At 46.1% G+C, this 14,416-nt stretch overlaps 1 protein-coding gene across 3 annotated transcripts in view; it reads left to right on the top strand.

Annotated features, from left to right (window-relative positions):
* The window catches only part of LOC140460569 (calcium and integrin-binding family member 4-like), a 51,207-nt gene that overhangs the window by 22,843 nt on the left and 13,948 nt on the right, over positions 1-14,416 (top strand). For 2 of the 3 annotated variants that reach the window (XM_072555179.1, XM_072555170.1), the window contains exon 3: positions 642-738. The exons of the other annotated variant lie outside the window; for it this stretch is intronic. In XM_072555179.1, coding sequence (XP_072411280.1) covers positions 642-738 — 97 coding nt within the window. The remainder of the gene's footprint in view (positions 1-641; positions 739-14,416) is intronic. 3 annotated transcript variants of the gene reach the window in all.

The following is a 14,416-nucleotide window of genomic DNA, read 5'->3' as shown; positions in this document are numbered from 1 at the left end:
CCTCAGTCACATGATCAGCTCTCTCAAAATCTCTAAGTGGCCTTATCGAACCATAGAATCCCTACAGTGTGGAAGCAGGCCATTTGACCCATCAACACCACACCAACCCTATAGATTGCATTGCACCCAGATCCAATCCTCCTACTCTATCCCTGTAACCCTAAATTTCCCATGGTTAATCCACCTAGCCTGCTCATCCCTGGACACCCATGGTCAAGTTAGCATTTCCAATCTACCTAACCTGCACACGTTTGGACTGTGGAAGGAAACCCATGCAGTCACAGGGAGATCCACACAGACTTCAGGGGAAATCCTTTTTATAGATTTGGTTCATCACACCACTTCAGACTGGTTGAGAAACTCAGAAGCAAGATGCTTATTAATACCATGATTGAGTTGTACAGCTCACCAACAGAAAAAAACATGGAAACAGCCTGCAACTGGCTTCCCCATTACATGTAGTTTGTTAAATTAAAATTCTACCTAGTGTATATCACAATCACAGGATGTCACAAAATACTGTTAGAGTCACTGTTTTCACTTGACGAAATATCTTGTGGGGAGAAAATTGGAAGTAAAAAAAACTTGAGATTATGTTCTCATGCCCAGTTAACAAATATACAATAAAACTTGTGTTTTAGTGTTCACCAGAAATTTCTTCAATTGGCTGATGAAGTAATTGACTACAAAACGCAACATATTACATCAGAACAAGTCAGCAGTATTCCAGCAATAAAGGTGTGTGTCTAATTATCTGTTAATGGTAAAATGACAATAATGTCTATTGTTTAATACAAATTGTCTTCGTACATAAATAAATGGTTGTTAAAGCCAGCTAAGGCCTATTGGGACTCAATTCATCTGGATCCCTGGGTAGAGGAGGAGCTGCACAGAAGAGTCACAAAAAAGTGCAAGATTAGCACATAATCAACAAGACTAAGGAGGTGCTATTCTTTACTATGAGAATTTCTTTATTGTGAATTGAATCTGAAATGAGAATGTTATGCTTCAGTTATACAGGACATTGATGAGACTGCATCTTGAATACTGTGTGTGAGGAAGGATGTAATGCATTGGAGGCATTTCACAGGTTTATTTGATTGTACCTGGAATGACTGAGTTGTCTTAAGAGGATAGATTGGGCAGACTGGGCTTTCTTTAGAAGAATGATGGATGATTTAATTGAAATGTATAAGATGTGAATTGTCTTGACAAGTTGAACAGGGAAAGGATGTTTCCTTTTGTGGGTGAATCCAGAACTAAGGAGGCACTGCTTTAAACTTCAGGGTCACCCTTTTTGGACTGAGGTGAGGGGATTCTTTTCTTTTTTGGATAAATTTGTAATTTTTGAACTCTTTGCCACACAATGTGAGTTCATTGAATATTTTTAGTTCAGAGATTATTAGATTCTTCTGAGCACCTTCTTCCATATCTTTTACCCACCCCTGAGCCTCACAGGTAATCACAGCCAACCCATTTTTACCCACTGATGGTCCCCATTAGCAGCTTTTCTTTATTTCTGGCTCACCATTATCCTTTCCTTTTTCTGCCCAACTGGTGTTCTCTTTCTGGGCTGCATCTCTACTTATTGTTTATTGTCTCCCCCTCTCTCTCCACTCCAGTCTTCAGCATAAGTACCAAGTTACAATCAGTTCTGAAGAAGCTTCTTTGGACCCACATCTTTGATTCTGCTTTCTCTCCACAAATGCTGCCAGACCTGCTGAGGCTTTCCAGCAACTCTTATTGTCTCAACCTTACAAATTGGCCACTATCACATTGAGTTATACAGCACAGAACAAACCCCTGAACAGTAATGCAGCTCATTCTGAGAATTTAGTGGCCACTAGAATGGAGGACAAATTACTTTTCATGAGCAAATAAGGACAGTAAGAATTATGAACCAACAAGGCTGAGAGGCATTCCTGTACTTTAGGGATTGTTTGTCTGCCAGTTAAATTTTATGTGTGGTTGTTTTGCATTCAGTAGAAGTGTTTTTTAAGCCTAACTGCAACAATGTCATGATCTGTTTCGAGACCACTGGAAATAGTAGGGAGTTCTTCAGGAGTAGATAAGTGTTGGACAAATATATCATGTCTCAAACTTCAATCTGTTAGGGACATTCATTAGCTGCAGAGTATTGGAGGCCTGTAGAATTCTTAATTACTCCGTTAATGCAGATGTATTAATGTTTATGCTTCCCCAAGGTCATGCAGAGACATGCAGCACCTGAGTGCTGTGGGCAGAACTCCACATGATATACATGTGGCTGTCTATGGAGATCATTAGTGTGATTCAAAATGCTGTGTTTCACCACAGTGCTATGAATTAGATTATGTGGACACACTTGTTGATATCTGCTTTGTTCCACAAAACCGGACAACACAAGTTTTCTGTACAACAGCAGTAGCTTTATTATCGGACAGCCGGCAAGAGATTCAAAATGTCCCCAAAGTAGCCATGTGTCTACTTGTGGAGACACTTCTTCACGCATCTTTGCCCTACACACAGAGACAGTATATTTTATAGGAATTAAACAAAAGGTTTATTAATCAGATGGGTGATTGTTATCACATAGTTTAAAGTAGGTAATTATGAATTTACAAAACCCAATGAATGTTGATGTCCTGTGATAATGTGTGAATGGATTAATGAAACTGTTTATTGTATTCTTCATGATTTTGTGTTGATAGGAAGAGATTAAGGCAGAAGGGTGTTGCCTGCTGTAAATGGGGGATTCACATACCTATGTGTAATATGGAGAGGAAGTAAATGGAGGATTCACTTACCTAAGCTAATATGGAGTGGAACTAGGACAAGGGGAGCGGGAGACAGTTGAATAGGGTTGTGGCCAAGGTTATCAGTCTTGTCTGGAAAGGGCAAATATCTCTATCTGCTACAGGGGGAATCGACAAATGTGGTTCCAGTAGGCTATATTTCTGAGATACAGTCAGCCTCCCCCCCGATCAAAAGAGATGTTCTGCCTTTATTGTAAGAGTACAGGCTTTCAGTTGATATTACAGTAAGTCCTTTAGTAGTGGAATGTTTAACTCTTGAGTCCCCAATGTGTCCTGAAAGAAAAACAAAGCATGGAACTGCCCCTCTGTGGCATTTTAACTTCCTCATTTCCTTCTTTTGATCATTTGATGATCAATCCCCTCAAAGCCTATTGTGAAAACATTCGGACAACAGTGGTCATAAGCACAGAAGCACCAGAATGCAGGAGATCACAATTAATATTGTAATTCCAATATATTCCAACAAGCCTCCCAATCCTCCAAGAATTCCCCCTAGTGTCCACCCTCCCATGCCATCACTGAACTCCTTGTCGATAGTTTGGAGAGTCTGGATTTCTCACGTGATGTGTTTAGAGAGGTCCGTGATTATAATGGACTCATCAGGGATGGAGGTGCAACATTCTGTCCCAATGATAGCACAGGTACCATCCTCTTTGGCTCGCAGGAAGTCCAGTGCCAAATGATTCTGGAGGGCCACAGTTCTAACTGCAAGTAGTTCTGCGTTAATTTCAGTTAGGGCACTAGCTGTATCATCGGCAACCCTTTCCTATAGAGTCCTGAACTGGCTAAGTTCTTGAAAATGTAAATAGATTCCTGTCAGGGAAGAGAACATTCCCACCCTGGTGATGAACCTGGCGAGGGACCTTCTGGATCTCGGGGATGAGGGCAGGTTGCCCAAAACTCGAATGCGAGGTACAACATACTCCATGTAGCCCGACCCCTTCCAATCTGAGGGAAGCAAATCATGTGTACTGTTGTAAGCTGTCAGGGTGGAAACTTCCCCCCCCCCACCACACACACGCGCGCACACACATACACACACAGCCTGGGAGCAGGATTATTCCAGAGGTGGCCTGAGGTTTTGTTGGTGACGGTGGACCAATCAAATATGAAGTACCCATATTCTGTTAAGTTCTGGATAGGTTTGATCCATGGGTTGGTAGAAGAGTCATTCCCACTCATTCCCACATAAGTGCTGTTGAAACAAATGGTATAGTCGATGGTGTTGTTAAGAACTACAAGGGAGGGGGGCCTATGCGATTGGTTGTAATTAGGGTGATACTAGCCCCTGAATGAGGTTGGTTTATACCTTGCTCACTGCTAATCTTGTGCGTCATCGGTGTTAGCAAGGTCACTGGAAAGGCTTTGATGCAGTAGCCATTCAGCCAGTTCATGCCAGCGAAAAGGTACAGGCCACAAAGGGATTCCTCCCATCAAGTGGCTGTGGCATGTGGGCACATACCCAGCAGTGGGTGTCTCTCCCCATTATGTGGGCTGTCTGAGAGGCTAGGTGCAAAAAGGTATTATGCTGCAAGCTGTCAATTTGGGATCCATCTATTCTCAAGATCCCCTCTCCCAAAGTTACCAAGATCACAAGTATGGAAAGCATCCTCTTCCTTAGTTGTTGTCTGCTTCCACGCTGACTCTTTTGCAGACGGTTCTGTGTATCCACCAGGGATGGCCTTGTACTTTCACAGCCTTGGGAGTGGTTAGCAGCACCTGGAACTGTCCTTTCCATCTTGGTCCCAGCTTCTTTCGCTCCCAGTCCTATATCAGGACGAAGACCCCTGGCTCGGCAGCGGGGTAGTTTTCTTCAGGCAGATCATTGCTTTCTCTGTAAGTGTGGCATACCTGCGAATGCAAACTTTGTAGAGTTTTGGTTAGCTCCTGTAGATACACCCCAACCTCCTCTCCCAGGGGTGTTCACATCTAGTCTCTCGGGGAGGGGGTTCGGACTATCCCAGGTCTTCATGGGGTCCTCATGGGCTTCCCGTAAATCACCGCAGCAGGAGACAGGTTGGTCATGCTAGAAGGGGTAACCCTCATATGGAATAAGGTTATAGGGAGGACCTTCTACCATCTTAGGCCTGTTTCCTGTTTTAGCTTCGCCATCTTGTTTTTTAGGGTACCGTTTGCCTGTTCCACCACTCCAGCCGCCTTTGGATGGTGGGTACAGTGGAATTGTTGTTTTATTGCTAGTTCCCTGCAAATCCCCTGGTTAATTTTGGCCACGAAGTGCAGCACATTATCTGAGCTAATAGTCTCCGGGAGTCCATATCGGGGAATGATTTCCCTCAGCAATATTTTCACTATTGGTGCAGCCATGTTGTCCGTCATTGGGATTGCCTCAATCCATCTGCTGAAGACATCTTCTATTACCAAACAATTCTTATAACATTGTGCTCTGGGTAGTTTTATAAAATCTAATTGTAAACAATTAAAAGGCCCACCAGGCAAGGGGCAGTCCCGGAACTGCAAGGCATCCCTTTCCCAGCATTTGTCCTTTTACAGATCAAACATGCTTGTGCTCATCTCTCAGCTGTCTTCTGGAAGTCGGGGTGCCACCAGGTCTGTAACAAAGTGCTGACCATTCCCTCCTTGTCCAGGTGTGTATAGTTACGTACATAGTCTACTGGACAGGTAAAGGCAAGGAAGGAACACAGACCTGTCTTGCAGGGGTCATCCATAGTTTGGTATGGGCATCAATAGTGCATCCCATCTGTGACGACAGTCTGTGTTCCTCTGCAGGGGCATTTCCCTGTACTTTACGTATTTCACCCAGGTCTGGCATACCCGTCCTCATACTTTTTGTAACCAGGTGTTGCTGTGAGCCCAAAGGAACTAGGAGAGCGGGATGTAACATTTACTTGTGCATTGCCCTTCAAGACTCTGTGAGTTGCACCAGTGTGGGCTGAACATTTGACCACTGCTAGCGTGGAAAGTAACTGTAAGGCCTATAAGAGATTATGTACAAAAACAGTGTTACTATTGGGTTGACCTGTGGAGGTTAAAAATCCCCTATGTTCCCATAGGGTGCCGTAGTCGTGGGCAATGCCAAAAGCATAGCGAGAGTCCATATAAATATTGGCCGAACTCTGCTCTGCCAGGATGCAAGCCCATGTGAGGCAAGCAACTCAGCCTTTTGCACTGATAGTGGAGTTTCCCAAGCCTGCACATTCAACCACCTCATCATCAGGGGCGGTACAGTGGCTCAGTGGGTGGCACTGCTGCCTCACAGCAGCAGGGATACCAGGTTCAATTCCAGCCTTGGGTGACTGTGTGGAGTTTGCACATTCTCTTCGTGGATTTCCTCCGGGTGCTCCGGCTTCCTCCCATAGTCCAAAGATGTGCAGGTCAGGTGAATTGGTCATGCTAATTTGCCCATAGTGTTAGGTGCATTAGTCAGAGGGAAATGGGTCTGGGTGGGTTACTCTTCAGAGGGTCGGTGTGGACTGGTTGGGCCGAAGGGAATCTAATCTAATCAGTAGCCATCGCCTATCCGGAGCATCGCTGACCTGTAGGTGAAATGTAGGAGCTGCCATCCACGTAGAAGGTGAAATCTGCATGTTTAAGGGGCAAGTCAGCTAAATCGCCATGAGTAGAAGTGAAGAGGTGATTCCGTAGCAGGCAGTCGTGTTCGGGAAATGAGAGGTGCTGCAGGGGTTCCATTAGGAAGGTTGCAATGGGAGAAGGTCAGTAGTGGGTTGTTGAGTAGGACTGCTTTGTTTTTGTTCTGGCATGCCTGTGTTAAATGTTGAGTCTGCTGGGAAGTGAGAAGATCGACAACGGAGTGTGTGGTTAAAACTCCCACTGTTTGGTGTAGGGTGATGTTTGAGACGGCTGCTACATGGGCATATATAGCAGGAAGTAACTGTGAGCAGGGTGGGAGGCCGGCTACTACTGGGTCCAGCTTAGTTGACATGTATGCCACCGGGCGCTTCCTGTCTCTGTGAGTTTGAGTGAGGACAGCAGTAGCACATCCATCCTTAATGGTGACATACATTTTGGACGGTCGATCGTACAGGGGGGCTTGTAGAAGACTTTTTAAATTCGGTAAATGCCGTCAGCTGGTGGGTTGTAAGGGTAAAGTCGGGGGGGGGTGCATTAGTTGTGCCAGTGGAGTCAATAGGCAAGTGCGAAGGGCGACATTTGAAATCCATGGCCTACAGAAATTTAGAAAGACGAGGAAGGCTCGCATTTGTTTAGGGGTCGTAGGCGGTGGGATTTCTGCAAAGGGTCGAATGCGTTCTTCTGTCAATTTCCATTCCTCTGCGAAGAGGAGATGCCCCACAAAAATTTCACCTCCTTATGACAGCGCTTGACCTTATGGAGTGGAACCACAGACCCAAGAGAGTGTATAAAGTTCAGTAGTACTGTGTTACTGGTCTCGCAGTTAGACAGGCTGTTACTGGTGGCAAGCAGGTCATTTACATATTGGACAATTGCAGATCCTTGTGGGACTTACAGGGTCCATAACTGACTGTGGAGGGTTTGTAAGAATAGGGTCAGTGAGTGGACAAATCCCTGGGGCAATCAGGTCCAAGTATATTGCTGGCCCCAGTAGGTAAAGGCGAATAAATATTGAGAGTCCAGATGTAACAGGACGGAAAAGAAGGCATAATGTAGATCATTATGTAGCTGGGTTTGGGACGAGGGGATATAGCAGTGCTATGATCTCATTGGTCTTCCTCAGGTCCTGCACCAGCCTCTAGTCCCGTCGGCCTGGTTTGAGCACTGGGAAGATTGGGGTGTTGCGAGGTGATTTGCACAGGATCAGGATACCTTGTGCCAGGAAAGAGTCAACGAGGGTCTGGATTCCCTGTTCTGCCTCTGGTTTAATGGAATACTGTGGGATTGAAGGCAGGCTCTGGTTTGCCTTAAGTTGTATTTGTATGGGAGAGCAAGGGGTGCAGCCGATTTCATGGTTAGAGGCAGCCCACAGCTGGCATTCAACGTCCTTGGTTGGGTTCACAGAGGATGCATGACGGGTCAGGGTGCTGACCTTTTGTTGTGAGTATTTCTCAGTATTTCAAACAGCCCTCTGTGTAATGTTGCTCAGTCCCCTGGTGTCGGAAGCAAGTTGTGTCAGGCTGTAGGCAACGTAGCCCACATCTTTAGGTTTCAACCGTGGGATGATTAGATTAGATTACTTACAGTGTGGAAACAGGCCCTTCGGCCCAACAAGTCCACACCGCCCCGCCGAAGCGTAACCCACCCATACCCCTACATCTACATCTACCCCTTACCTAACACTACGGGCAATTTAGCATGGCCAATTCACCTGACCTGCACATCTTTGGACTGTGGGAGGAAACCAGAGCACCCGGAGGAAACCCACGCAGACACGGGGAGAACGTGCAAACTCCACAGTCAGTCGCCTGAGGCGGGAATTGAACCCGGGTCTCTGGCGCTGTGAGGCAGCAGTGCTAACCACTGTGCCACCGTGCCGCCCACTTTCAAGTGATTTGTGGGACTACCAACCTCGTTTGCCGCCACAGGTAGTGTGGGATTTGAACAAGATAAGCAGAGCCTTCCTTACCTTCAGCCTCACCGATAACCGAAACGGAGAATTCCATGCCCTCAAATGGCATGTAGTATCGGCTTTGTTCTATGGAGCATCCAGTAGGGTCATAGCAACCCATCACATGGGGGTCCGGGTTGGGAATGGCAGTGTAAAGGCAGATTGTTCAATCCTGTATCCCCACCACTGGGAAACTGCAAACTGGGGGAATTGCGTATGACTATGCAGTCACACCATAATGCCCTCACCCATACAGGTGATCTTGATTCCTAGGGGACAAAGCAGATCCCTGCCTGCCAGGTTCCATCTGATCTTAACTGTTACTGTGAAGGAAATCGAGCAGGCACCTCTGCAGAGCTCAGCTTTCAGCGGAACAGTTTTAGGATATACGCTGCTTGTCCCTTCAAACGCGGCGAGTGCCACGGTCTTGCTGATAGCTGAAATCCCTTATTCCTCACAGTTTCCTAATCGAGGGTGGAATTGGTTGCCCCTGTATCTATCATAAATAGAATTATATTCCAGCTATCTGCAGGGTAATGTTGGGTTCCTGCTGAGAGGATGTGTGGACAACTGGGAGGTTACTGTTTGGGAATCAGATGAATGGATTGTTAGAGGTGAAACGAGTCTGGGGCGGCCGGTCCGAGCCTGGATAGTTGGGTTCTGGGCGAAGGGTGCATTTAGCCTTCCAGTAACCAGGCGTCCCTCAGTTGAAACACTGGTCTGGCTGCCTCACTGGGAATCGGCCCCATCTCCTTCTAATCCAAGGTGCATCAGGAGCGCCCTCCGGTGTCCCTCTCCAAGGTCCCCCTGGGGAGAGGTGGCTTGGTGGGTGTTGCTGGACCAGAATCTGGCGGAGAGTTTTTGCCCAGGGGGTATCCCGGTTCCACTGGAATTCATTAGTACTGATTGGGGGTGCGCAGCGCTTGTGGGGCAGCTGAACAAACTCCGTTTTCGGGTGAGATTTGGAGCGTGGTTTGGGATCATTCTGGACTTCCCAATAATACATAAGGGCTCTTCTCATCTGGGACCTGGTGTTTTCAGACCAGTCCATGTTGTTCATGCATATCATGTCAGCAAGACTTGAGGGGACACATTGTAGAACCATTGAGTTAAACAATGGTGAGTCCTTCCTAGAGTTAAAAACTTGATCCCCAGCAAAGGTCCCATAGCAGGCAACAAATCTCACCCAAAAGTCTCACCCAGAAGTCTCCCCCAGATTCTCCCGCCTTGGGTCTGCAGTCAAGGACCTTGCTAAAGTTAACAGACTGTTGCAGGGCGCATTCTAACGACTAGACAGTTTGATTAACTTGAGTGTCATCTTTGAATCTGTCACTTAAATCCTTGTAGGTGAAGACCGGCCCCTTTCCATCACTCTCGCACATCTGCTCCAGCCACTTAGTTACTTATTCTGATGACAAAGTCATGCAGCAAAGGCCAAACAGATCCCAGGGTGTTACATTATACATTTGAATGGTGCACCAGATGTACTGAGCGAATTGGGCAGGCTTATCTTTACGGTCTGATGCCTGATTCATAATCATGGTCATCTCTTGGGATTTCGGCATTACCTCCAATAGCGGGCAGCACATCTTCCTCATCTGCTTTGGGGTTCGGCAGCTGCCTGATGGGGAACATAGTTTTGGAGGTGACATGAAGATGGTGAATTTCCGTGCAGAGATCGCAGGATTCCCTAGCACACATTTTAACCCGGTCGGCCATGCAAGATCTCCAGGGACTTGGATACGGTGGCAGAGAGGGAGTCGAGAGTGTTTCAACTGGGGGTCTTGGTGCATTGGGATAACATCTCCATTCTTCCTCTATCTCAGTGACATTCCCTCCCTCCTCAAACAGGGTTGGTATGCCAAGCCTGAGCTTGGGATCCAGAGAAGTGCTTTCATACTCCTTGCAGTGCTGCCGCTTTAACCCCTCTAGTTTATCTCCACCAGCCTTAGCCTCTTTGCTTTGTTTATGCTGTTCCCTCTTTCGCCTACTATCCACCCATTCACATTCTGCCTTTAGTGCTTCCCAGCCCTTCGGAGTCCCATCTGCTGTAAACACCTCTATCTCCCTGTCACAGGCATTATTTATCCAGCTGGCTAGCAAAGTGTCCTGCCATTTGTTATCGGCCCTCTCCTTCCATTCCTTAATAATGGATTTCTACCTTTTCCCACAGTTTCTCTTTTTGATCAAGTTCACCATTTGCTCACAGGCACCCACATCCCAAGTTCCACCAGAGGCCAGATCTTGTGCCCTGGTCGTTTATTCAGTGCTGCACTTAATTTTTGGATGTCTTTCTCCTGATCAGGTAAGTATTCACACCTGCTTTGAAGAAGGGTCCCCTTCCAGGCCATATCAAGTGAATGTCCCATTTTACATTTCTGCTCTATTATAAACAAATTTCCACCAGCCATATTAGTACGGCTGGATGAGAAATTTGCCAAGCCTCCTCTCTTTTCTATATATCAATAAATCAATTTCCACCAGCCATATTTAAAAGAGGCAGCTCCTAAACCAGAATTTGCACAATATAGAGTAGCCAATGTTACCCTGCAGTAATTTAGAGCAACTGGACAACTTTCCTTCCTTACCAGTCCAGGTGGCTTGTGCGATCTCATCAAGGTGAAGGTTCCACGGGGAGACAGACAGATCGCCTGGCTGAACACAAGCAGCACTTTGGAGTAAAACACCCCAGAGTGCCCTTTCTGCTCGGTTCTGCCCAATTCAGATTTTCATGTCACTTATTCAGCGCCATGAGATATTCCCAATGTTGAGATCCGAGTCACGGCACCAAATGTTGATGTCTGCTTTGTTCCACAAATCCGGACGACACAAGCTTTCCGTAAAACAGCAGTATTATTATCGGACAGCTGGTGAGAGATTCAAACTGACCCTAAAGTACCCTTGTGTCTACTTGTGGTGACACTTCTGCACGAATCTCTGTCCTACACACAGACACAGTATATTTTATAGGAATTAAACAAAAGGTTTATCAGTCAGATGGGCAATTGTCGTCACATAGTTTAGAGTAGATAATTATGAATTTACAAAGCCCAATGAATGTCAATATCCTGTGATAACGTGTGAATTGATTATAGAAACTGATTATCATATTCTTCATGATTATGTAATGATGGGAAGAGATTAAGGCAGATAGGTTTTGCCTGCTGTAAATGGGGGATTCACATACTTATTTGTAATATGGAGGGGAAGTAAATGGAGGATTCATATACCTAAGCTAATATGGTGGGAAAGTAAGACAGTGGGAGCGGGAGGCAATTTAACAGGGTTGAGGCCAAGGCTATCAGTCTTGTCTGGAAAGGGCAAATATCTCTGTCTGGGGCTAGGTGTTGCGAAGGATGGGCCTGGCCTCGCTGCCGCGGAACGCTCCGAGTAGTTGGACCGTTCCGTATCACCTGTCCTTCGTGGAGAAATTTATGAGGAAAAACACCTTTGACCACAAGTCCATCAGGAAGTGGTCAGCACGTAGCGTCCTTGAGACCCTTCGGGAAAAGGAGAGGGCGGATCCTGTCGAGCGGTTCCCTGAGCAGACTGTCAAAGCCATTTGGCAGAATGCCTCATCGCCAGAACTTTCCAACAAGCACCAAGACGTGGCTTGGCTGGTGGTGAGAAGGGCTCTGCCTGTGAGATCCTTTATGCACGCCCGGACTCTCTGCCGCACCGCACGCTGCCCTCGAAGTGGCTGCGGGGGGGACGAGACTGTCACACACCTCCTTCTGGAATGTGCCTATGCAGAGGAAGTCTGGAGAGGAATGCAGTGGTGCTTGTCGAGGTTCGTCCCGAGCAGCGCCGTGACGCGGGACTCCGTGCTCTACGGCCTGTTCCCCGGGACTCACACCGAGACGAACATTAACTGCGCCTGGAGGATCATCAACTCGGTGAAGGACGCTCTCTGGGCGGTCCGAAACCTGTTGATCTTCCAGCTGAAGGAGTTGACCCCGACCGAGTGTTGCAGACTGGCACATTCCAAGGTCCAAGACTACGTGTTGAGGGACGCGCTGAAGCTTGGGGCAGCTGCCGCCAAGGCGCGGTGGGGAAAGACCACCGTGTAAGATCGGCCTGCCGAAAGAAGAACAGGGGGCCCATACAGACGTTTTTTTGGGCTCTGCTGATGCCTCAGCCAAATATATGTATATATACAAGATTGAAAAAATGCACAGGATTGTAAAGGACAAGAATAAAGTCGAATCTGTGTTTGTAAATATGGACATATGTATGGCATGATCCAATGTACAGACCATCAAATCATTTATGAATAAAGTATATTTTTGAAATTAAAAAAAAATACAGGGGGAATCCACAATGTGGATCCAGTAGGCTGTGTTTCTGATTTACAGTCAGCCTCCCCCTTACTGTCCTGTGTACAGTTCTGGTTGCCACATTACCAAAAGGATGAGGACACTTTGGAGAGTGTGCAGAGATAGTTTACGAGGATGTTGCCTGGTATGGAAGGTACTAGCTATGAAGAGAGGTTGAATAGGTTAGGTTTATTTTCACTAGAAAAAAGGAGATTGAGGTTTACAAAATCATGAAGTGTATAGACAGGGTGGATAGAGACAAGCTTTTTCCCAGAGTGAAGGATTCAATAATGAGAGGTCATGCTTTCAAAGTGAAAGGTGGAAATTTTAAGGGGGATACACATGACAAGTACTTCACACAGAGTGTGGTGGGCGTTTGGAACGCGTTGCCAGCAGAGCTGATAGAGGCAGGCATGGTAGATTAAGTTAAGATGCGGCTGGACAGATGCATTAGTAGGTGGGAGCAGAGGTATACAAATATTTAGGAATTGACCGACAGGTTTAGACAGTACATTTGGATCGGCTCAGACTTGGAAGGCCGATGGGCCTGTTCCTGTGCTGTAAATTTTCTTTGTTCTTTGTTCTTACTGAGATGTTCTGCCTATCTTGTAAGAGTACAGGCTTTCAGTTGATACTGCAATAATTCCTTTGGTAGTGAAATGTTTAACCCTTGAGTCTCCAGTGTGTCCTGAAAGAGAAGCAAAGCATGGAACTGGCCCCTCTGTGGCATTTTAATTTCCTCACCCATGTACCCTAAGTTATTTCAGTATTATTCAATTTTTCTTTTCTGGGCACGATATCTTGGTGCTCCCCCTAGCTGATCTTAAGGAAGCCAGTTGACTACATTGGTAGCTTGCCTCAGATGATCTTAGTGGCATCTTGCGGTGGTCTACGGCTCAGAGAGCTCTGGCCTACGGGTGTCTCCTACACACTTGCAGTTTTAGCCTGTGATGTGACAGAGGTGATGGTGTTGCTTGCAAAGGTGAATTGAGAGGCAATGAACGACTGGACTGTCCTGAGGTGACAATAACATGAAAAGAAAATAACTCAGATGCTGTAAATCTGAAATAAAAACAGAAAATTCAGGAAAAACACAGTTGGTCTGGCAGCATTTGTGGAAAAAAAGTTGGTATTTCAAATCCGCTATGACTCTTTATATGGTATTTGAAATATCAAGGGACAACAACCAAGCTTCATGAAATGATTCCTTATATAGGTCAACCCATTGAAGTAAAGAGTCCAGACTCATGCAATTATAAGTGTTACAACTAGAATAGTTTGGGTTGAAACGCCTGCTCTTTTGCCTTTCTCTTAATAAAAATCCACTTCCAGAAAACTAGCAGGGCCAGATTTTCCTAGCAGCAACCAAAATTAGAGATTTCATGGGCTAATACTTGATTGCTTCTTTCAGTGCAAATATTCAAAGTAACTAAACATGAATGATTTGATTAGATTCGCTATGGCTTGGAAACAGGCCATTTGGCCCAACAAGTCCACATTGACTCTCCAGAGAGTAACCCACCTGGACCCATTCTCCTACCTTATATTTATGTGTGACTAATGCACCTAACACTATGGGCAATTTAGTATGGCCAATTCACCTGATCTGCACATCTTTGGACTGTGGGAGGAAACCCACACAGACATGAGGAAAATGTGCAAACTCCACACAGTCACCTGAGGCTGGAATCAAACCTGGGTCTCTGGTGCTGTGAGGCAGCAGTGCTAGCCACTGTGCCACCCTGATCAAATGCCCTGGGATTCAAGAAAATATTTACAACTCA

The sequence above is a fragment of the Chiloscyllium punctatum genome, chromosome 3, assembly GCF_047496795.1.
Source record: "Chiloscyllium punctatum isolate Juve2018m chromosome 3, sChiPun1.3, whole genome shotgun sequence".
NCBI classification, from domain to species: Eukaryota; Metazoa; Chordata; class Chondrichthyes; order Orectolobiformes; family Hemiscylliidae; genus Chiloscyllium; species Chiloscyllium punctatum.
Note: the sequence above shows the minus strand (reverse complement) of the source record. Positions and strands in the feature narration are given on the sequence as shown.